The sequence below is a fragment of the Neoarius graeffei genome, chromosome 20, assembly GCF_027579695.1.
Source record: "Neoarius graeffei isolate fNeoGra1 chromosome 20, fNeoGra1.pri, whole genome shotgun sequence".
NCBI lineage: Eukaryota > Metazoa > Chordata > Actinopteri > Siluriformes > Ariidae > Neoarius > Neoarius graeffei.
This window is the reverse complement of record NC_083588.1, coordinates 10,843,133-10,867,614: the sequence shown is the minus strand read 5'-3', so window position 1 is coordinate 10,867,614 and position 24,482 is coordinate 10,843,133. Positions and strand designations below refer to the sequence as shown.

The 24,482-nt window shown below is 43.4% G+C and overlaps 1 protein-coding gene across 2 annotated transcripts in view; it reads right to left on the bottom strand.

The window, feature by feature from the left end:
• The window catches only part of afg2a (AFG2 AAA ATPase homolog A), a 164,014-nt gene that overhangs the window by 118,319 nt on the left and 21,213 nt on the right, over nt 1-24,482 (bottom strand). For both annotated transcript variants that reach the window (XM_060901226.1, XM_060901227.1), the window contains exons 10-14: nt 21,899-22,053; nt 16,708-16,917; nt 14,622-14,675; nt 14,456-14,535; nt 5,282-5,408 (exon numbers count right to left, since the gene is read on the bottom strand). In XM_060901226.1, coding sequence (XP_060757209.1) covers nt 5,282-5,408; nt 14,456-14,535; nt 14,622-14,675; nt 16,708-16,917; nt 21,899-22,053 — 626 coding nt within the window. The remainder of the gene's footprint in view (nt 1-5,281; nt 5,409-14,455; nt 14,536-14,621; nt 14,676-16,707; nt 16,918-21,898; nt 22,054-24,482) is intronic.

The window sequence follows — 24,482 nt, the reverse complement described above, 5'->3', positions numbered from 1 at the left end:
GATAAATAGTTCATAGTGTCGCGCCCGACAATGAAGTACACTTGTAAACAAGCCCTCTAGGTTTTCATAACCTCGCAGCTTGCATTTCAGTAAGCTCACTTTTACCGACAAAGATCTCTACTTTTTGACAAATGCTTCATTTTAATGTGTCGTGCTGTTACGCATGACTTTTTGATGCATGAAAATGAAGTTTCCGTAAAAAAAAAAAAAAACCTGACTTATTTTATTCCCAAGTCCAGTTAGTACTGTAGTCTAACAGTGTAGTGCACTAGAAGGAAGTACACATTATTGCAGTGTATTTAAGTAGACTGTCCGTCCGTCCAAATTTCAGCCTGGGGGTCCCTAAGGCAGACCCCAGAACCTGAAGGGCTTTAGACGCCTGGAGATGGCTTCTCAGCTATTTCTAAGTACATTTTTGTGATCTCCAAAGGCCAAATTACACAATGCATTCGTTACTAATTACATTGCAAAGTGAATATAATTGACAAAACAATATCAAAAGATTCAAGAAAAACATGCTGAAAGGAGAAACACAGAACCATGGCCTCACTTTTTGTCGATAAACACCTTGAGCCCTCAAGAATGGCGCAGGAATAGTTTTAAGCGTTAATAGATCTAATATCGTAATTTTTACGATTAAAGTGATTCATATCGGTCGCGGTCTGAGTAAATGACCTTGACATCTGTGACGTCACAGCGGGAAGTCTATCGGTCTCATCGCCATTTCCGCTATACTAAAACACAGAGCTGACTGCAACTCTGATCCTCCATTTTGAGCTAATTTATCGCCATGCCACGTAGATGAGTTGCTGGCGGGTGCAGCGACACGAGAGAAGGCGGGTTTACGTTGCATTCATGGCCCAGGAATGTTCAAACTGCAAAGATCTGGACACATTTTGCAAGAAAACACGGGCACGTTTTACTGAAGACTCGTACGAGACCTCTGATCTGTTGAGGAGCGTTGGCGATAAGCCTGTATTGAAAGAGGGTGCAGTCCCAACAATTAAAGGAAAAGAAAACGACAAGAAAAGGAAAGCAAGTTCAGTTCTCCCGGAGCGTGAGCCGAGCAGTAATGGCGGAGTACTCAGAATGGAGAAAACAGAGAATGAGTAGACCAGCCGTCTGGATATGCTTGCCTCAGCAGCAATATTTTGCCCTGACGTGGAAGAAGCGAATGAATGGAGAACTGAAAGTCAGATTGTTTCAAAACAAATCGGCTACAAGATCGGCCTTCAAGAAGCGAGAACACAGACGGCTAAGATGCGACTCTCATTTGGATACAAAACAACAACACTCGTTGTTTACCTGCATTTAGATTAATACATGTAATCTGTTTTGTGTTTAAGTTACCGGTATAAGATTATTTCATTTGCTTCAGAATGTGATTGTCTCAGTTCATCTGATTATTTCATTAGCTTTTTACGTTTTATCAGTGAAAATGCATGCATGTTGCACAAGTTAGAACACCCATCCTGTTTTAATGAGAGTCAACCCACAATCAATGAAGTCAAATCAGTCTTAGTTGAGCAAGTCGGTAACGGGATTTCTTACTTTCACCATACATTTTTATTTATATGACTTTGGTCTATAGCTGTAAAAGGGCTCGGCCTTAACTCTTTGATGCAAAGCATATGCACACCCCTTCTAATGCACAACATGGGTCAAAAATGACCTGCATTCATTTTCCAGGTTATTTCATGCTGACTGAGTTTTTCTTTGCTCCATCTTTTGAAATCAATTTATTTTATGATTGAATATTCCAAGTATTCTTTAAATATCTTGTTTTTAATTACCACAAATCATTAATTTAATTTTTTCTTTCCTACTTTATGAACAAAAATACTTTTTATATTACTACACATGGGTCATCCAAGTGTGATTTAAAATTAAATGTCTTAATACTATAATAAAAATAATAATTTGTTTCAAGTAATTACTTTAGCTGTGAATGGGGCCAGTTATTTATTTATTAACTATGTAGTTAGCTAAGCCAGCTACAATAAAATTAGCTAACTAAAGTAGAATATGTCAACAGCTCGGTAGCGAATAGTAATTACTTGTAACTTTCTGACAAGTAATCTACTCACTCTCAAGGTAACCTAAACAATCAATTTTTTCCTAAGGTAATGTTAGAACAATTGAAAAACATTACTTCCATGTATTAGATGGGCAAAGGGCGCTGCGCTGAGCTGTGAAATGTCTGACACAAGCACAATTCACAGTTCCCACCAAACGCTGGAGTAAATGCATGCGGGTCGGTTCTGACCCATGTGTGTAAACTTGATGTAGAATTACAAAAGCTGTGCTTGTTCATAACTTAAGAAAGGAAAAATAAAAATGATGATTTGTGCTAAACAAAAACAAGATATTTACTGCATATTTGGAAAAGTAAATGACAAAACGAATTTATTTCAAAAGTATATCATAGAAACACTCAGCCGTACATGAAATAACCTGGAAAATGAACGCAGGTCGTTTTTGACCCATGTTGTGCATTAGAAGGGTAGTGATACAAAAAGGGTTTTTATTCAAAAAGTAAGAAAGGAAAAAAATAAAATAAGGATGTATGATGATCAAAAACAAGTTAACTGAGGAATACCTTGAATACTGAATGATAGAATTAATTTATTGCAAAGATATAGAAGATAAAAACTCAGCCGGGTCACTTTTGACCCATGTTTTGCATCAAAGGGTTAAAACCGGTTACCGCTGTGACGTCACGCACTCAGGGCTGGCTGGATCAGCGGGGCAACTCGGATGCCAACTTTGCGGTCGATTTTAACTCTCGAAAATATATATTTTTAAATTCCTATTTATGCAGCATACAAGAATCTAGGATGGAGTACTATCCACTCAGAAATGTATTTAAAAATAAAAGGTTCTGCGTATCTCCTTTAAAGTTCTACCCAAGGAAACAGTCGCACAGACAGGTCGGTTCCATGTCTTCTAAAAAAAAAAAGAAAGAAGGATGGGGGGGGCAAGGATGATCCAGTTGGTTACAACTTACTGGTACTCATATAAAGGTACTATACGAACACTCATGAAACATTTTGTCAACAATGACTTTTTTTTTTTAATACTATGTTGATAATAAGTCGATAAGAAATTTAGTAATTAAGAATTCAACTATTCTTACATAACAGAGTTAAAATTATGAGGACAAGATTCCAAGTAACTTGGGAACAAAATGACTTTTAAAATGACTCAAAACTAGAAATACTGTTTGGCATTCAGACGAAAATCTGCTGGACGAGAACTGAGAAAACAGAAGAAAATAAAAACTATGAAAATATAAATCTACATCTGACAAAGTACAACCCCGATTCCAATAAAAGTTGGGACAAAGTACAAATTGTAAATAAAAATGGAATGCGGAAGTTTCAAAATTCCATATTTTATTCAGAATAGAACATAGATGACATATCAAATGTTTAAACTGAGAAAATGTATAATTTAAAGAGAAAAATTAGGTGATTTTAAATTTCATGACAACAACACATCTCAAAAAAGTTGGGACAAGGCCATGTTTACCACTGTGAGACATCCCCTTTTCTCTTTACAACAGTCTGTAAATGTCTGGGGACTAAGGAGACAAATTGCTCAAGTTTAGGGATAGGAATGTTAACCCATTCTTGTCTAATGTAGGATTCTAGTTGCTCAACTGTCTTAGGTCTTTTTTGTCATATCTTCCATTTTATGATGCGCCAAATGTTTTCTGTGGGTGAGAGATCTGGACTGCAGGCTGGCCAGTTCAGTACCCGGACCCTTCTTCTACACAGCCATGATGCTGTAATTGATGCAGTATGTGGTTTGGCATTGTCATGTTGGAAAATGCAAGGTCTTCCCTGAAAGAGACGTCGTCTGGACGGGAGCATATGTTGCTCTAGAACCTGGATATACCTTTCAGCATTGATTGTGTCTTTCCAGATGTGTAAGCTGCCCATGCCACACGCACTAATGCAACCCCATACCATCAGAGATGCAGGCTTCTGAACTGAGCGCTGATAACAACTCGGGTCGTCCTTCTCCTCTTTAGTCCGAATGACACAGCATCCCTGATTTCCATAAAGAACTTCAAATTTTGATTCGTCTGACCACAGAACAGTTTTCCACTTTGCCACAGTCCATTTTAAATGAGCCTTGGCCCAAAGAAGACATCTGCGCTTCTGGATCATGTTTAGATACGGCTTCTTCTTTGAACTATAGAGTTTTAGCTGGCAACGGTGGATGGCACAGTGAATTGTGTTCACAGATAATGTTCTCTGGAAATATTCCTGAGCCCATTTTGTGATTTCCAATACAGAAGCATGCCTGTATGTGATGCAGTGCCGTCTAAGGGCCCGAAGATCACGGGCACCCAGTATGGTTTTCCGGCCTTGACCCTTACGCACAGAGATTCTTCCAGATTCTCTGAATCTTTTGATGATATTATGCACTGTAGATGATGATATGTTCAAACCCTTTGCAATTTTACACTGTTGAACTCCTTTCTGATATCGCTCCACTATTTGTCGGCGCAGAATTAGGGGGATTGGTGATCCTCTTCCCATCTTTACTTCTGAGAGCCACTGCCACTCCAAGATGCTCTTTTTATACCCAGTCATGTTAATGACCTATTGCCAATTGACCTAATGAGTTGCAATTTGGTCCTCCAGCTGTTCAACATTTGATATGTTGTCTACGTTCTATTGTGAATACAATATCAGTTTTTGAGATTTGTAAATTATTGCATTCCGTTTTTATTTACAATTTGTACTTTGTCCCAACTTTTTTGGAATCGGGGTTGTATATGACTATCGTTCTTATCATGAATAAGAAAAAAAAAATGCACACAACAACAAAAACAACTACAACAACATCATAGCCACTGATCAGCAGTTCGATCAGTGTTGGCGGAGTTATGAATTTTTTAAGTCGGTCCCGCGGGGGCCCCCGTTTCACAGGCCGTGTTCCGACATAACGTATTCGCCCAGTGTAACATTTAGAATAAAATTAGAAGTAGATTCGACCCATATCTTTCCAATTTTTCATGGGCCATCCGGTTTGATTCTTCTGAAATACAGACGGGGACATTCGAATTATTTTTTATTGGCCACCTGGTCTGACGCTTTCGAAATACAGACAGACGAATGCGAAAATTACCGGTCAATGTCCGCCGGTCCGGCTTCGTTTCCCACACTGTTTTCATCATGACTTTTTATTATTACTACGATATAGCAAAAGTAGCATCCAACAGCATGAAGCACACTTGAACGAAGTGCACTTGAACATGAAGGCCTACCTTGTCGATCATGTCTGGTCTGTTGGTGGCGGCGAGAACCGTGACGTCTTTAAGTTGTTCAATTCCATCCATCTCTGTGAGCAACTGCGCCAGCACCCGATCAGCCACTCCGCTTGAACGGGATGAGCTGAAACACACACATGGGAGATGAAAAGAGAAAATCGCTGCACATACCAGTAAAAACACACACATAACAGGCGATAGTAATGTTTTAATATTGCTATGGAATGTATTAGACCACAGCAGGGTTAAATTCTCGATTCTGATCGGTCAGAAGGCGTCGATGAGCTCCGACAGTCGTTTTGGCCGCAAAGCAAATCACAGGTTTATATTAAAGCACTCAGTCAATTACATTATTCAGTATTTCTCGAGCAACAGCTTACACAGGGACTTGGACGGTGGGTGCGCAACTATTTTGGCATGTGGTGGTGGAAGTGGAATCGAACACATTTCAGTAAGTATCTATGCGGGGCACACAGGCTTACATAAATCACTGAAAAGAAGGATGCAAAAGCCTTTCAACAGAAACATCTGAAGCCTTAAGAACACTGTGTGTGTGTGTGTGTGTGTGTGTGTGTGTGTGTGTAAATATAGACAAATGCATCAATCCCTTAATCTGACTCAATTCACAAAATGAAGGCTGACTCAGCAAACTCCGTGTGTGTGTGTGTGGTGAAGTTAAGTGAAGCTATAAAGTGTGTGTTTATTAGTTCTGGCCCACTCTTTGCTTTAATTAATAAAGTGGCTACAGTATCAGAGTGCTGACAGGAAACACACACACACACACACTTTCTCTCTCATAGCTTTAATTATGGTTTCCCCGTACCCTAATACAAAGTGCACTTGAAAAGGAATCAAAAAGGTATCTAGGGTTCAACCTGAATGAAGTGCACTTTAAAACAAGAGCCCTGATGAATTGGAAAAAGAGAAAAATAGAAGAAAAATAAAAGTGCACTTCAAAGAAAGAGCTCCATCATAAAAGATATGTTCTGTTACTGAAAGGTTACCCAAAAATTGCACAAGAATTAAGTACACTTCAAAAAAAGTGCCTTAGAGTATTATCTGGTCACTCTCAGAGTATGGAACAGTATAGGGTGCATGAGAATAAAGTGTACTTGAATGTACTCGGACGTCCCTATTTTGTCAACCATGGCAGGATCGTCAACTGGTGATGTAAAAACAGAAGTGGACAGGATTCAGTGCACCAGAATGAAGTCCGCTTGATAACGGCCTCTGTTATAAACCCGTTTTCATGATGGTGCGTACTAGAATCGAGTACAGTTGATTCACCTGTTCAAAATGTCTGGATAGCAAAATAAAGTAAGTGTTTCAAGCCCTCGAGCAAAAAGAAGGATGGACGAGAGGGTCCTCAGCATACACTAAAGATGAACAGAAACTTATTTTTTCTGTCCCTTCAACACACACACAGAGAACAGGAAGTATGCCCCATTCCACTCTCTCCTCCATCTGTCTCCACGGAAACAAAGACATGCTTGTTTACATGTCTCTACTGCACATATGTTCCTGCTTTTGTGTGTGTGTGTGTGTGTGTGTGTGTGTGTGTGTGTGTGTGTGTGTGTGTGTGTGTGTGAGAGAGAGAGAGTGAAAGAAAATAGATGATAGAATGTTGGACATGTTCATCAGGCCTTCCTTTCATCCATTTTTTAATCTGCAGATAAAATCAATAATGAAATACTTACATTCAGAATCAGAGTGGTTTATTGTGTACAGGTTGTTTACATTTCAAAGAGGTTTATTGTTTATTTATTTATTTAGTCATTTTTATGTTGGCATTTACTGTGGTTGCACAATAATGTGTAACAAATTTATGCTGCGTCACAAGTTTCGATCTGAAACTGGTTTATTGTGTCTAAAGGTTTAAGAACTGAAACTGGTTCATTGTGTATAAAACGGTTTCGATCTGAAACTGGTTTATTGTCTATAAAAGGGTTTAGTCCTGAAACTGATTTACTGTGTATAAAGTGTTTAGATTGGAAACTGGTTTATTGTGTATAAAGGGTTTCAATCTGAAACTGGTTTATTGTGGATAAAAGGGTTTAGATTTAAAACTGGTTTACTGTGTCTATGGTCGACCTGAAACTTCATATCACAAGTTTAGAGCTGAAACTGGTTTACTGTGTACAAGATGTTTAGATCTGAAACTGGTGCATCATGTCCAAAAGGCTGATATCTGAAACTGGTTTATTACTTTTAACAAGTTTATATTTGAAACTAGTTTACGGTGTATAAGGAGTTTACATCTAAAACTGGTTTGCTGCGTATAAAAAGTGTTTAAATATAAAACTGATTTATTGTGTCCAAGAAGTTTATATATGAAATGTGGGTATTGTGTAAAACAGGTTTGTATCCAAAAGTGGGTTACATAATGCATTTAAAACTGAAACTAGTTTATTGTGTATCACAAGTTTACATCAAAAAACAGTTTATAATAAGTTTCCTGGTTTATCCAAAACTGGAAAAAAATGTTTTCATGAATTTAGCCAGGAAACTTGCGGTGTACAAGATGCTTTGATCAAAAACTTAGATCGAAAACTGTCTGAAACTGGTTTATTTTTTTGCAAGATTAGATCTGAACCATTTAATTTTTTTTGTGTGTGTTTCCAAGTTTACACTTAAAACTGGTTTATTGTGTATCACAAGTTTATATTTGAAACTGGTTTATTTGGAGGGGCATAACAAATTTAGACCTGAAACTGGTTTATTGTACAGAACAAATTTAGACCTAAACTATACCAAAAGGAGTCTGGGAGAACCGGCAGGAACACGTGACGAGTCTCATTGGTGCCTTCTCACCGCCAATCCACTAATGTGGCATTTGTGTGCTCACAGAGAAGCTGGTGAACAGTACTGTGTGTGCATGCATGTCTAAAGCATTAAAGATCACTGAAAAGCTCATATTAAAATCATAAACTCGCTTCAAGTTCTCACAAGTCTGTCTCCTGGTTCCTTATTTTCCCACGAACCATCACAATGTTACAAGGCATCCATCACTTCCTCCACATCGACACATCCTGTTCGACCGAAAACATTGTTGTTGTGTATTAAAAAGTCATTTATGTCCAAAACATTTTCTCTAAATTTGTCGTCCCTTAAAAATTTTTTTAAAAAATTAATTAAAAGCGCTTTATTATATGTCTGGGAACGAGGTGCAGGATTTATGTTCAAAATGTTTATTTGCGGGATCATTGTCAGGGGTCAATACACAACAGGGGTCAATACACCAACTGGTAAAAACACTGAGGGGCGATCCATAATCAAAAGTCAAGAGAGGGTGAACACCAGAGGAAGATAAACATAAGGGGCTGGGAACAAAAAAAAAAAAAAATTAGACTGAGGAAAACCACATCTTAAAAATTCATACGAGTATGCAGGACATCGCAACCGCACACGAAAACACTGAGGGTATGTATACACAAACTAAACACGGGGAACAAACAACAGGTGGAAACGATCAGCGAGGGAACCAAACAACTTGTGAGCGTATAAGGAAAGTGGCAAGCAAACGGGGAGGGTTCGGGGTTCCGCAGGTCAACAGAGATAAAATCAAGGTAGATATAAACTTCGTATATCAGCGGTTTATATGTGGGATACATTCAAAACTGGATTTTTAAAATAACTCAAGTAAAGCAAGTTCATTTGATTTGTCATGTGTATGCATGATAACAATGATTTTTTTTCGCGGTGCGGTTTCCATCAAATCCTGCGCTCTGATTGGCTGGGGAGCAGGTCCGTATGCTACGGTACGGACCCCACTTACGGACCTCTGGTGACTCACTCGTTCACAACAACAAACATAGTAGCATTTTTGGTCAACATTTATTTTTTATTTATAAGATTATCAAAAACCTTTTACATTTTTGCCAGCATTTCTCAGCATAATAGCATTAATTTTACATCACAGATAGCGATAACGACAGTGTTCACAGCAAAAGCGAGTTTTACTACCCTGAGGAATAAGAAATAAAAGAAAACATTTCAGGAGAAAGCTAAAAACCTGTAACTGTTGCTAACGCCGAGCAAAAACATGGCTGAATCCTGAATGATTCAGTTTTGTATAAATAGGGGACTACATCGGCGGCCAAATGTAGTTTTTTCCCTGCCATGGAAGTGCACTTGTATACCGAGGAGGAAGCAATTTGCATTACAGCCGTAAATGTGGATTCAAAATGGCGGCTCGGCTTGGTTTTCCCTTTCGGGCGCTCTCGTTTTCTGTTAGAATTTGGTAAAGAAAAAACGAAATATATTATTATTTACCAGCTTAAGGTCGGTCCGTATGGTGAAATACCGTGACCTCGGCCTTGAATACTGACCTCGGCCCAGAGGGCCTCACTCAGTACTTTCAAGACCTCGGTCATGGTATTTCACAATACGGACCTCCCAGCTGGTAAATAACATATATATATTTCATATAAAAATTAGTTTATTTTATTCTATTTAAATACTCTTTATCTCATCCAGATTGTTACATGTTACACATTTCGACCCACCAGAATCGAGAATTTAACACACTACTCATGTGGCATAGAGGCTTTGCACCATCACGTGACCCCATCGCAACGGTAACTAGGGTGCCCTGACAGGGGGCACGCTTGTAGTGCTTCATTCAGCCGAGTTAGTGGTTCTTGATCAGTGTGGGAAGGTTTTGCTGTGTTGTTGGGTGCGCAAATTGTTTTGAATGAAACAGGACAAACTGAACAGGATGCAAGTAGACCCCTGCCTGGTCACCTGGATCTCCAGCTACCTCACTGACAGGCCGCAGTACGTCAGGCTGAAGGACATCATGTCTGACACTGTAATTAGCAGCACCGGAGCACCCCAGGGCACAGTGCTGGCCCCTCTTCTCTTCACCCTGTACACCGCGGACTTCTGCTACAACTCGGAGCTGTGTCACATTCAGAAGTTTGCCGATGACACAGCCATCGTTGGGTGTATCAGTGACAACAGAGAGGAGGAGTATAGGAGCCTGGTGAGGGACTTTGCTGTGTAATGCAACAGGAACCATCTGCAGCTCAACACCTCGAAGGCCAAGGAGCTGGTCATTGACTTTGGGAGGTCCAGACCAAGGTCACGACCAGTTCTGATCGAGGGAGTCGAGGTGGAGGCTGTGGATTCCTACAAGTACCTCGGGCTGTGGCTGGACAGCAAGCTGGACTGGACTTGCAACACCAAACACTTATACAGGAAGGGACAGAGCAGGCTATACTTCCTTAGGAGGCTGCGGTCCTTTAACATCTGCAGGAAACTCCTGTGAATGTTCTATCAGTCCGTGGTCACCAGTGTCCTGTTTTACACCATGGTGTGCTGGGGGGGCAGCACGTCCAAGAAGGACACATCCAGGCTGGACAAACTGATCAGGCGGGCCGGCTCTGTGGTCGGCATGAAGCTGGACTCTCTGGTGATGGTGTCAGAGAAGAGCTCTATGGACAAACTATTAAAGGGATAGTTCGGGATTTTTGACATGAATCTATATGGTATCCCCGTCAGCAGTGTCGTGCATCCACACTGACTTACCCCCGACAGTGTTCTGTGAGCCTAGATATTGTACAGTGTTGGTCAGTGCACAAGTAGTTCCGGCAGGTTTCCTGGGGTCTGCAAAGTAACACGTTTTTCTTCTCAAAACAGCTCGTGTTCGAATGAGTGATTTATTAGCATAACAAAACCCTTGTAGTCCAAAAAGTCACACCTTGTAATTGCTTGGGGCTACTTTCTCTCAATAGCGATCAGTGCGCGCTGTCACTGTTAACAGTTGTGTGCAAGCTAGCCAACAACTTTCATTAGTTGTTCGACAGTGTTTAGCAGCAGCAAATTGCTTTCCTCCTCAGTATACAAGTGCGCTTCCATGGCAGGGAAAAAGAAACTACCACTGCTGCCTATGTAGTGCCCTATTTATACAAATAGGAGTCATTCAGGATTCAGCCATGACACGGAGCAAAAACATGGCTGAATCCTGAATGACTCCTATTTGTATAAATAGGGCACTACATAGGCAGCAGTGGTAGTTTCTTTTTCCCTGCCATGGAAGCGCACTTGTATACTGAGGAGGAAAGCAATTTGCATTACAGCCGTGAAGCAGCTCGGCTCAGCTTTCCCTTTCGGGCGCTCTCGTTTTCTGTTAGAATTTGGTAAAGAAAAAAAAATAATAATAAATATTATTTACCAGCTTACCGGGTCCATGAACATAAATCTGACAGCTAACAAGGTCGGGATATAAACAAATCGAATACAAACCACCCGCCGGGACTCCTACTTATGCGGCTCCAGCTTATCCTTGAAGCTGGAGCCGCAGCTGGATGAAGCCGGCAGCACGCAGGAAAATAGTGCCAAGCGATTTCGAGGTCTGACTTTTTATTTGCTAACGGTTTTGTGATGCAAATATATCACTCTTTTGAACACATACTGTTTTGAGACGAAAAACGTTTTACTTTCGTGACCCCAACAAACTTGCCGGACTACTTTCGTCTGGACCAAAACTGGACAAGAACTGGACTCACAGGATGCTGTCAGGGGTAAGTCAGTGTGTTTGCACGACACTATTGATGGGGATGCCATACAGATTCATGTCAAAAATCCCGAACTATCCCTTTAAACATCATGGACGATGCCAGTCACCCTCTGCACACCATCATCAGCAACCAGAGGAGCCTGTTCAGTGACAGAATGCTCCTTCCCAAGTGCAGGACAAACAGACTCAAAAACTCCTTTGTCCCTCACGCCATCAGACTGTACAACTCCTCTCTGGGGGGGAGGAGGGGTAACAGGAGGACAGAGGACGAAAAGGAGCAGTAGCCTAGCCTAACAATAAGCAATACCGGACAATGTGCAATATAAAGTACAATATCTCTCCTGCCCCCCCCCCCCCCCCCCACACACACACACACTTACCCTAACCCCACTTCTCCCCCCTTTCCCCCCTCCCTCTCTTCCCCATATCTTATTCTTTTATATTTGTGTAAATAATTTATTTTAATTTATCTAGGAGTTTTTCTCTATTTCTTTTCTCTGTTTATCTGTAATGATGTTGCTGGAATCTTAATTTCCCTGAGGGAACCCGCCCAAAGGGATCAATAAAGTTTTATCTAATCTAATCTAATCAGATTTTCTTCATTTACAAAAAGTAATTCATCATCAAGGAGAAAAAACTAGAGAAATTTCGAAACATAAAAGAGAAAAATGGGGGGGAAACACATTCGGCGGGACAGTGTCAAACGGAGAGATCAAAACCCCCATGGTATGCTCACTTCATTTACACGAAGGGAAGAATTAAAAAAAATAACAGCAATCATAGTTTCACAAGAGCAAGGTGCTCATTCTTATCCAGTGACGTGAACATGAACAACAACACAGCAGCACAGCATGCCTTCACTAACCTTCACCGAGACTTAAAAAGTGCATTTACATTCAGGAGTCATTCAGACCACGTTGCGGGACCCAGTCATTACGGGAAACACCTGATGCTGATTTGAACGCAATCAGCACCCTGTTTTCGCAGAGACTTTGTCAAGTCTTTTGTCAGGTAGGCGACGGTCGACGGGTCTAAGTGCAAGAAGGGTGTATGAGCAGGCGTGAAATTTACAGAAACAAAATTGAAAGCAGAGTCACAAACAGACGTCACAGTGATAACGAGAATACGTCACAAAGCCTCGGTGTCCTTATATGCGTGTGCTGATTGAGCTCAAATCAGCATCAGGCACGCTTGGTGTACTCGAGTGCGACTCGTGCCCTGACTCGGACTCATAAATTGGAGACTCTGACCTTTTTCTTTATTTTTTCTAACATGCCACAATAATAATGGCACAAGATATTTATATCTACGTTAATTTTTATCCTAATTTCGTGCAAGAGAATGCGCATTCACCTGTTCGCACGTCATGTTCAGGAACAAACTAACGTTAATGGCGCTAAAATGCCTGGAGAGAACGCGCCAAGGATTGTCCGCTTTGCTTCGACGGACTTCTCGTGCAGTAGGGAAAAAAAACGCCCTGCTGTGTGTTCCATATGTCGAAGAACTATCGACAAGACTACGGGGACTACCTCGAACTTCAATCGTCATTTGGCAAGACTCCACCCAGAGAAGGAAGTGACACGCTATCTTGATAGTGGGTGGGGCTTGCTTGCTGAGCGATGAACCAGCGAGTGTTAACCCTCTCTCATGTTATTTGCCATGTTGATAGTGGGCAGGGCTTGCTGAGCGATGAACAAGCTATTTATCCGGAGCCTGTTAACTCAAACAGGGAAGTCGAGCAGTAACGTGAGTCCAACACGTTTAAAGGCAGCGACAGCCACCGTCAAATGGTGCGGGTGGAGTCTTGTTCTCGGACTCGACTCGAAATTTTCTTTCACGACTCGGACTTGAACACTGGCGACTCGAGGCAGGACTCGGACTCGAGGTTTAGTGACTCGACTAGGACACCGGCATCAAGTGTTTCCCAGAAGGACCGGGTCCTGTGAGTGCGTACAGAACATGCGCCGAGGGATCCCGAATGCCAAGGCACTTTTTAAGTCTCTTTTGAAGCACCCTGCTGCAGTTGTGAAATATTTTATTTTATTTTTTAAATTCTTACCTTCGTGGAAATGAAGTGAGCATACCATCGGGTTTTTGATCTCTCCGTTCAACACTGCAAATGCAGCAAAACTTTCCCACAACGATCAATAACAACTAACGGCTGAACGAAGCACTCCAAGCGTGCCTCCCCCCCGTCATGGTGCCCTAGTTACCGTTGCTATGGGGTCAGGTGACGGTGCAAAGCCTTGAGAAGCGGTTTATGAATCAAATCAAATGTCCTCGAGGATGTGAAACTAAACCTGGTTTGTTACGAGTGCTGTGTGGAAGAATTTTATTTGTGGAACTCGTCTGTTCACAAACAGGCTCAAATCTGAAAGTGGCTCGCTGTTCCGTTTGCGGAAACGGTTTCCGTAAATGAAGGAAAATTTGTGAGTGTGAAACTTTTTGCTGCATTTACCAAGCTTTGTGGGTGAAGTGATCAAAATGGCTTTGCACTTTTCTCTCAGAACATTTCTCATTTATGCGGAATCAGGGTTGCAGTGTGGAAGAATGAAGAGTGATTATTATGAAGGTAGTTTGCTTTGTGGAAGACGTTAATACATGAAACCGGTTTAAGCGTGACGTTCCAGGTATAGCGTGTGAACGCGTACCTGCTCCTTTCTACAGCCAGAGCGTCGATCTCGTCAAAGAAAACAATGGACGGAGCCACGGCCCGCGCTTTCCGGAAAACCTAAACATCAAGAAAACCGGATTAAACAGCACTCACCAAAACACACACACACACACACACACACACACACACACACATCCACTGACCTCCCTCACGGCTCTCTCAGACTCACCGACGTATTTACTTAGTAACTCAGGACCCTGAAACACAAGAAGAAAAAGCATGATGAAGTGTGTGTCAATGTGCGTACGTGCATGCGTGTGAGAGAGAGAGACAGAGACATCAGCTGTCTCTTACAGTCCCCCTCTTGCTGTCTCTCTCTCTCCAACTCATTTCCTGTCCTGCTCTCCTGCTTTTCAACACACCTCACCTCATGCACTTCAAATCAAGACACACAGTCTCCACACACACACACACACACACACACACACCTCTCGACTCCCAAGTAGTCTCCTCTATCTGGCATCTCTGAGCACACACAGACAAGACACTTTACTTACTTACACACACACACACACACACACACACACACACGCTAACTCTCAGTCTCTAGGCTCTCTTAAGCCTTAAGCACTTATCCAGTTTATGAGTTATCTAGTTCATGAGAAGTGGTCAAAAGGAAATGTGAACGGTTCTATATCCTTCAAACTCTGTTGTTGTTGTTTTTTTTTTAAGATGACATCATTCAAGAGCGACATCCAATCACACAGTCCTGGATGGAACAGAAGACCCACGCAAGGTTACAACTATATCACACACATACAGGCTCATTTCCTGTTTGCTACCGTGCTCACCTTGGAACTCTTTCATCAGACATAATGAAGCAGCCCGTCTCTCTCTCGCTCACCCACACACACACATTGCTGATCAATCTTCCTCACTCAGGCCCTGACAGCTCCGTGGGAGGCCATCGGAAGTATCGGCTGTGTGTGTGTGTGTGTGTGTGTGTGTGTGTGTGTGTGTGTGTGTGTGTGTTTGTGATGAATGAGAATAACAAACACAAGGTCATGAAGGTCAAATGAGTCTGCTGTCAACTGGATCAGACAGGAAGGACAGCCAAGAGGATGAAAGACCAGGAAAAAGACAATTCGGTCCATCTCTCTCCGACTTAAAACACGTGCTGGGTCCTAAACTACACCATATTCACAACTTGAGTTCGACAGTTTTCATACCGTGGTGTTTGAAAGAAGGTGAAATATGAATGTGGATCAAACCCATGCGCACATATGTATCACGAATAGTTTGTGGTTTGGAAAACATCCAGACGAGTGTGGCTTAAGAGGCACAGCCTCTGTGAACTGTCCATCAGCCCCAGTGAAGAAGGCGTGGTCTGTCTGAACTGTGCCAGTCCCAGTCAAGGAAGTGTGGCCGAAGTAAACTGTCTGTCAGTCCAAGTGAAAGAGGCATGGCCCGTCACTGTCAGTCCCAGGAAAGGAGGTGTGGCCAATGTGCACCATCAGTCAGTCCCAGGAAAGGAGGTGGGGCCGCTGTGAACTGTCAGTCCCAGGAAACGAGGTGGGGCCGCTGTGAAACGTGCATCAGTCCAAGAAAAGGGGGTGTGGCCACTCTGAACGGCGTTCCAGTCCCAATGAAGGTGGTGTGGCCTCTATGAACTGAGAGTCAGAGTGAAGGAGGTGTGGCCTCTGCGTACTGTGTGAGAGTCCCAGGAAAGGGGGTGTGGCCTCTGTGAACCATGCAAGAGTCCCAGGAAAGGGGGCGTGGCCTCTGAACCATGCACGAGTCACAGGAAAGGGGGCGTGGCCTCTGTGAACCATGCATGAGTCCCAGGAAAGGGGGTGTGGCCTCTGTGAATCGTACATGAGCCCCATGAAAGGGGGCGTGACCTCTAAACCGTGCATGAGTCCCAGAAAAGGGGGTGTGGCCTCTGTGAATCGTGCATGAGCCCCATGAAAGGGGGCGTGACCTCTAAACCGTGCATGAGTCCCAGGAAAGGGGGCGTGGCCTCTAAACCGTGCAGGAGTCCCAAGAAAGGGGGTGTGGCTTCTGTCAACCATACGTGAATCCCAGGAAAGGGGGGGTGTGGCCTCCGTGAACTGTGACAGTCCCAGTGAAGGAGGTGTGGACTCTGCGTACTGTGCATAAGTCCCGGGAAAGGGGCGTGGCCTCTGTGAATCGTACAAGAGTCCCAGGAAAGGGGGTGTGGCCTCTGAACTGCGACAAAATAAACACTGACTACAAGAACGAACACGCACACACGCACACACACTTTACCTTGATTGCAATGAAGTTGAGTTTGCTCTCGTTAGCAAGTGCTTTTGCGATCATGGTCTTGGAGCAGCCAGGTGGTCCATACAGCAGCACACCTTTAGGGGGCGTTACGGCGAGCCGAGAGAATGCCTCAGCATGCTTCAACGGCCACTCGACAGCCTGCTTCAGCTTTAGCTTCACATCCTCCATCCCTCCGACATCACTCCAACGCACCTACACACACACACACACACACACAGCTTTGCTATGAAAGCAGAAAAGTGCTCCATTTTTCCATTCACTTCGGCTCTTTAGGCAAACAAGGGCCCAGGGGCCAAATCCGGTTCACTTAAGAGAATTCGGCTTGCTAAATTATACAATAAACTTTCCCTTTTAAGCTTCACATTCAAAAATTGCAGGCAAAATTGCATTTGTTTCTCCGTTCATTTTCAACCGAGTAAAGCCCAATAACTTTTAAAGGAAAATGAAAAAAAAAAAACCAACCAAACCAATTTCCTTAAAATAAAAAACAGCAGATTTTATATCCGGATATTTATACATGGAAGTCGCTTAGCCTGCTAGCTACATCTGGCCACCTGTTCGCAAGGCACATCGCTCTCTATTTTCAAGAAAATATCTCGCAAATAAACAAACTGAGCTAACAGTCAGTCTTTTTGAATCAACAAGGCTCTTTTTGTCAGGGAGGCCACCATAACTCCGTTGTCCGCGATGTCATTTTCTGTGAGCAAAGCAGAGGCGTACAAGTGCACACTATACTAGCGTCAGCGGGGTCAAGTAGTCCATCATCAGGGACGGTTGGAGACGGATTTAAGTGCAGAAGATCTTTATTAGGCCAAGAAAAAATAATTGTTTGTTTCCGGTTACCCGACCGACCGTTTAAAAAATGCCCCGACCCTAGACTTTTTTGTTAGATGTTTAAAAAAAAAAAATGTATTTTCGCCGACCAACAATAAATTTTGAAAAAAAAAATATCTGCATTATGATTTGCATAATATTGTCGATCTGACAAGTGACTAATTCTAAAACGCATATATCGGACAAGAAACACTCATTGATTTCTCACGGCCTCAATCTGACGTCATGACCTCTTTCCGGGAAACTCCGGCTTGTGTTGTACACAACGCTAGGCATCATGGCGGCCAACAAAGTGTTCTCGATTACTGTGATCGGTTGCGACCACATGGAAGATTGTAAGACAATAAGTTCATTTTATAAGTTTTCAACTGTAAAAGAACTCTACGAACATTATCATCCTCCGCTGGATGAGTCATGCAAACAGTATACACACAGCGCCCAGGCTAACGGCGGTATTGATATCACGATGGAAGTCACGTTGGAAAGCCTGCTCAGCAATTTTGGCTTGCGGGCACTGACATTTGAATGTAAACGGAAGCCGGAGTTTCAAAAAATGTTAGCTATCAAAACAAAAATACTAAAAGTGCACAAGGACGCAAAAGTAGAGGCAACAAAGGTGACAAATAATGCATTCCAAGTGCTCATGGCGGGCGGCAGAGCTTTTGTTTCTGTGAAGAAGACGGGGTAAGTTTGTTTGTTGTGGGCGCCATTTTGTGTACATCAGCTGTACATATACATCTGTACAGCTGTAGTTGTTATGTTTATAGTTCCTTTAAGCGTCCGAGCACTCCATATTTTATCCATGGGCTCCGAATCCTGTATTCCACAAGCTTCACTGGTTTTCTTAGGCCTGGTTCTGGATGGTTGAGTCACAGAATGACACTTCCCCACTATGTGCCACTGTTTGTCCCACACCAAAAATTTATTTAAAAAAAAAAAACCTACCTACCCGGTATTTTGTGTGATAAAAAATAAAATAAAATAAAAAGACCTACCTACCTACCCTATTTTTTTTCCAAGATGTAATAGGAAACAAACAATTATTTTTTCTTGGCCTTATAAAGAAAAGTGCAAACGGGCAAACATCGTGAACGATAAAACAGGCAAACGGTCGAGCAAGGCACAAACCGAATATCGCAGACAGAAGCAAGGTCATGAACGAGGAACAGGAAACAGGAATCAGAAATCAGGAAATCTGCCAGGAAACACGGCTCGGTAAGGTGTCACAACAACGCAATACTTCGCAAAGTAAGTCTGTATTAGGAGTCCTGATTTAGGCGTGCTGATTGCACCTTCATCCTGTGCAGGTGTGTGTTATTCGCGGCGTGCTTGGGAGTCAGCTCAGAGCGCGCCAGAGTGTCCTTCTGTTGTGACAACGAGACTATAGGATAATATTATGGTCTAGCGTGACTTCTCGGACAATTTGTTTGCATTTCTGGACGAAAAATTATGGCCATGCAGTGTTCGAAAAGGAAGCAAAATAAAGTAGTGGCAAGTTTATTGCCTGTTTATTGAAAAAAAAATTACTTGCTTATCTTGCATCTGTTTGATGTGCGACACATTATGATATCATGCGGAATCCTACGTCACGCAGCGTCACCCTCGTTTTTGTCTCTGAATACATCCATGTATCTGGTTAATCCAATATGACCGTGACCGGGGAAATGGCCCAAGGACTGATGTTACAACTTGAACGTTTTTTCAACTCAAGTCCACTTAACTTTTTTCATCTTGAACATCTTGTATGAATGTATCATGATGACATTTCATCACCCCGTAATTTCAAAAGTTCCTGGTTACATCGCTTTAAAGCAGACTTGAAAACTGTCAAACCGCTTCGCTCGCAAATGCGACCAAGTAGCTGCCTAACTACACTAACCAAAAATACTCAGATTACACTGCGGTATCGAAACAATGCTCGACTGGTGTTAAAGAGCACAAACAGTCCCAAGAAGACATTCCCCACACCTTTATACTACCACCACCAGGCAACGTTTTTCCAGTCTTCAACTCTCCCGTTATGCCTCAGATTCCTTATTCGACCTCTGGTTATGGTTAAGTTTGGTTAAGCTTTGGTTTGGGTGAGGGTGAAGATTAGACTTTGGTTTTCGAACTTCCGGATGTTTACAAACATTCTCTCCAGGGATGTGTCATGTACTGAAGTGGGTGTGTCTTATCTGCGAGATCGCAAATCGACCCTTTTCGAAATTTGAGGCATCCAAGTCTGGACGAAAACTCAGTTTTGGTGCCAATCCATTTTTTTTTGCCATTTTTAATCTCTCATCTCATCTCATTATCTCTAGCCGCTTTATCCTGTTCTACAGGGTCGCAGGCAAGCTGGAGCCTATCCCAGCTGACTACGGGCGAAAGGCGGGGTACACCCTGGACAAGTCGCCAGGTCATCACAGGGCTGACACATAGACACAGACAACCATTCACACTCACATTCACACCTACGGTCAATTTAGAGTCACCAGTTAACCTAACCTGCATGTCTTTGGACTGTGGGGGAAACCGGAGCACCCGGAGGAAACCCACGCGGACACGGGGAGAACATGCAAACTCCACACAGAAAGGCCCTCGACGGCCCCGGGGCTCGAACCCAGGACCTTCTTGCTGTGAGGCGACAGCGCTAACCACTACAGCACCGTGCCGCCTGCCATTTTTAATGTTTTCTAGTATTCAGGTGTGGCAGTATCCGATGGGTTTTCCCAAAGCGCCTCGCACATACGGGATATTTAAATCTCATTTCCCCAAAGAGGAAAGTTTCCGTTTTTAAAACTAAAGAAGCATACTTTGTACATCAAACATGTCTTGGTTTATTGACTACATTCAGAAAACGTCATGTAAATTGCGCGCGCGCACACACACACACACAGAATTGCTGGGGATCCTTCAGGACCAAACTGAAAGACCATTACATATACACTTATGCTAGCACACATGGTTTCTTTCTTTCTCTCTCTCTCTCTCTCCCCCATACACACATAGGAAGTTTTTTATATAAAGATGAGAAATGGATGTCGAAGCTCATCTGGATCTGATCAGCACTCCTGGAACCCATTCGCCTTCCTCTCTCTATCCTTCATTTCTCTCTCGTTTTCTTTCAGTCCGCTTTCCCTTTCCATCCTCGCTGTGCCCTCTTTCACCTCCCGACCTGTCACTATCCTCCACTGAGTGATGCATTTCTCTTATTCCTTTTCTCTCCATCCTGTTTTTCCCTTTCCTAGCTCCAAATATCTCGATTTTCCTTCATCATTTCTTTCCTCTTTTCACTATGTTTAGTTCATCATTCTCAGTCTTCCTCCATCCTTTGCTTTTTCCACTCCTGATTTCCCTGCTCTCTTTCTCCACGTTTCCTTCAGCCCATTCCTTCCCTGTCTTAGACTCCCAATTTGTCATCCATCTCTCTCTCTCTCTCTCGGTGTTTGTTTGCATGTGTTATGCTGATCTCAGTCCAAAGCAGGAAGCAAAGCTGCACCGCTCCGGGCGACACATCACCACGACAACCTGATTCCAATTAGTGGCAGGATGATGTGAGAGCCTCTTCCTGTATGGTTTTACACACACACACACACACACGGCAGGATACTTGTGTGTTGTACACATTGAGTCCCCCCCTCAAAAAAAAACATCCCTTCTTCCAGTCTCTATTCAGCAAACAAGGTCCTGGTGCGCGCGCGCGTGTGTGTTCCCTTCTTTTTTTCTGCAGGTGTGTGGTGTCAAATGTCTGTAAATACACACACACACACACGTTCACTTCTTTACTCATCTATTAATTCACTCATTCATTCCTGATCATGCATTTGGTTTGTGCACTTGAACTGTTCAAACTTTTCCCCTCACACTCACTCGTGTTCACTCGTTCACGAAATCATGAACGGGTTCATGCGCTTACTCGTTCATTTGTTCCGTTACTCCCTCAACATGGACTATTCGTTCACTCATGTGCGCAGGTGTTTATCCCGTACTTCCTTTTAATATAAATTTATTCATGTTCGCGCGCCAGATCAGTTTTTCTCCCTCCATCCTTTGGTTCTAGCACTCATCCACTTGGTTCTTCACACGTCCCCTCATTCTTAGTATCACGCGTTTGTTCATTTCAGCATCTCCGTTCCTTCCTTTTTCGATTGATGCATTCGTTCATTTACACATCTTCAGTGTCGAACCGTTCCTGTTCGAGCTGGGACTTGACCTCAGCCAAAACTTAGCCAGACACCCAAAAAAAGCAACGTTCTTACTGACTCAAACGTTCATTTGTATTTCATTTTCACTTGTTGACACGGTTCTGTCCGGTTCACCGTTTATTTCACGGATTCATTCATTTCATTCAGTTCACCTTTGGCACGTCGATGGCCACTTCTCTCATGGCGCTGGGTTTAACTTGAGTCATAGCCAGTCGGAGGTCAGAGGTCGTGACGTTCAGTTTGTCCATCAGGTCATTATCAGAGATGCCTGGGTTGGAGGACAGCACTCTTCTCAACGCATGGAGCCCTGCAGAGACAGAGAACAAAAAACAAACCAATAATGAAGTGTACACACACACACACACACTTTGGAATTTAAGTACCCATGTTTCCTTTTGCTTCGCTGTTGAAATTGCATTTTATGAAAATGAAATACCATGTGTGTGACTAAACAAATAAACCCATCCATCCATCCATGTCTCCTTTCAGCGTTGGCCATCCGTACACAATCGCATCTCTCTTTCGCGTGCACATTCCCTCAACATCTGCCATAATCCTGCCCATTCAGGCTTAACCATCAACACCTTTCATCCTGCTCTCTCTCTCTCTCTCTCACACACACACACACACACATCCTTCTTGAAGCGAGACGGAGGTGAAAAGAGTGCATGTTGAAAAGACAGGCAAAAAGAAAAAGAAGGATAGAGACACTCATCACTCATCAATTCAGCCCAACGCTGTTTCCATCCCGTCTTCTCTTCCTCCACTTTCACAGCTCGGATGTAACGAGACGCTTCTTAAATACCATTTCCGTGTGAGCACAGATTTCGAATTCATCGCAATAAGATCAACTGTGAGCTACTGCTCACTTACGTATCCCCCTGCTCTCGCTTATATCAGAACGCAAGCAATCAAAGGAACAGGACACTTATCATTAATGTTGACTTCAACAAATAACGAACCCTGAAACAAGGAAGTAAAGAGCCGTGTCTCTCCCCAGGGGTTTCAAACAGCATCCTGGTAAACTGGCATTTCGAAATAGCGTCAAAATCCACATATGTTTCGAAAATACATTCAGTCGGGAAACAGGAAGTCGATGCGGGACAGACCTGAAAATGGTATATACGGTATCGAACCCCAAGCTGAAGCTCGGTACCAAATATCAAGCAGTTTTGATTTCGAGTTGCTGAGAAAAGTGTGACGCAAATTTTGTAAATCCAAGCTATATGTTTCGTAAATACATTCAGTCAGTAAACAGGAAGTCGATATGCAAAAGACCTGAAAATGGTACACATGGTATGGCACCCCAAGCTGAAGCTCGGTACCAAATATCAAGCAGGTGTGATTTGTAGTTGCTGAGAAAAACGGTGTTTCGGACAGACAGAAATCCGGAGATTTGGACGGCCGGACAGAGGTAATCCAGTTTTACCCCCCCCTTTTTTTTTTTTTTTTTAAATACACCTGTGGGCAGGTTAAAAAATAAATAAATAAATAAATAAATAATGGAGCTCAGCTCAGCCGCCATGTGTTGGAGTTTACCCCAGTGGACGAGAGGGTCGCCTCTCTGCGCCTTCGGATTGGGGAGAGGGCTCTTGCTGTTGTTTGTGCCTACGGGCTGAATAGCAGTATAGAGTATCCGGCCTTCTTGGAGTCCCTGGGAGAGGTACTGAGAAGTGCTCAGACTGGGGACTCCATTGTTCTACTGGGGGACTTCAATGCTCACGTGGGCGACGACAGTGACACCTGGAGGGGCGTGGTTGGGAGGAACGGCCTCCCCGATCTGAACCCGAGTGGTGTTTTGTTATTGGACTTCTGTGCTAGTCACGGTTTGTCCATAACGAACACCATGTTCGAGCATAGGGGTGTTCATAAGTGCACATGGCACCAGGACACCTAAGGTCGGAGGTCGATGATCGACTTTGTCATCGTTTCATCTGATCTCCGGCGCTATGTCTTGGACACTCGGGTGAAGAGAGGGGCTGAGCTGTCAACTGATCACCACCTGGTGGTGAGTTGGATCCGCTGGCGGAGGAGGAAGCCGGACAGACCTGGCAGGCCCAAACATATGGTGAGGGTCTGCTGGGAACGTCTGGCCGAGCACTCTGTCAGGGAGGTCTTTAACTCCCACCTCCGGGAGAGCTTCTCCCAGCTTCCGAGGGAGGCGGAGGACATTGAGTCTGAGTGGACCATGTTCTCTACCTCCATTGTAGATGCGGCTGTTCAAAGCTGTGGCCGCAAGGTCTCCGGTGCCTGTCGTGGCGGCAATCCCCAAACCCGGTGGTGGACACCGGAAGTAAGGGATGCTGTCAAGCTGAAGAAGGAGTCCTATCGGGCCATGTTGACCTCCGGGACTCCTGAGGCAGCTGACGGGTATCGGCAGGCCAGGCGTGCCACAGCTCAGGCAGTTGCGGAGGCAAAAACTCGGAACTAGGAGGAGTTCGGGGAGGCCATGGAGAAGGACTATCAGTCAGCCTTGAAGAAATTCTGGCAAACCATCCGGCGCCTCAGGAGGGGGAAGCAGTACTCTGCCAACACTGTTTACAGTGCGGGTGGGGAGCTGTTAACCTCGACTGGGGACACTGTCGGGCGGTGGAAGGAATACTTTGAGAATCTCCTCAATCCTATCATCATGTCTTCCATTGAGGAGATGGAGGCTGATGACTCAGAGGTGGACTCGTCCATTACCCAAGCCTAAGTCACTGAGGTGGTTTGCAAGCTCCTTGGTGGCAAGGCACC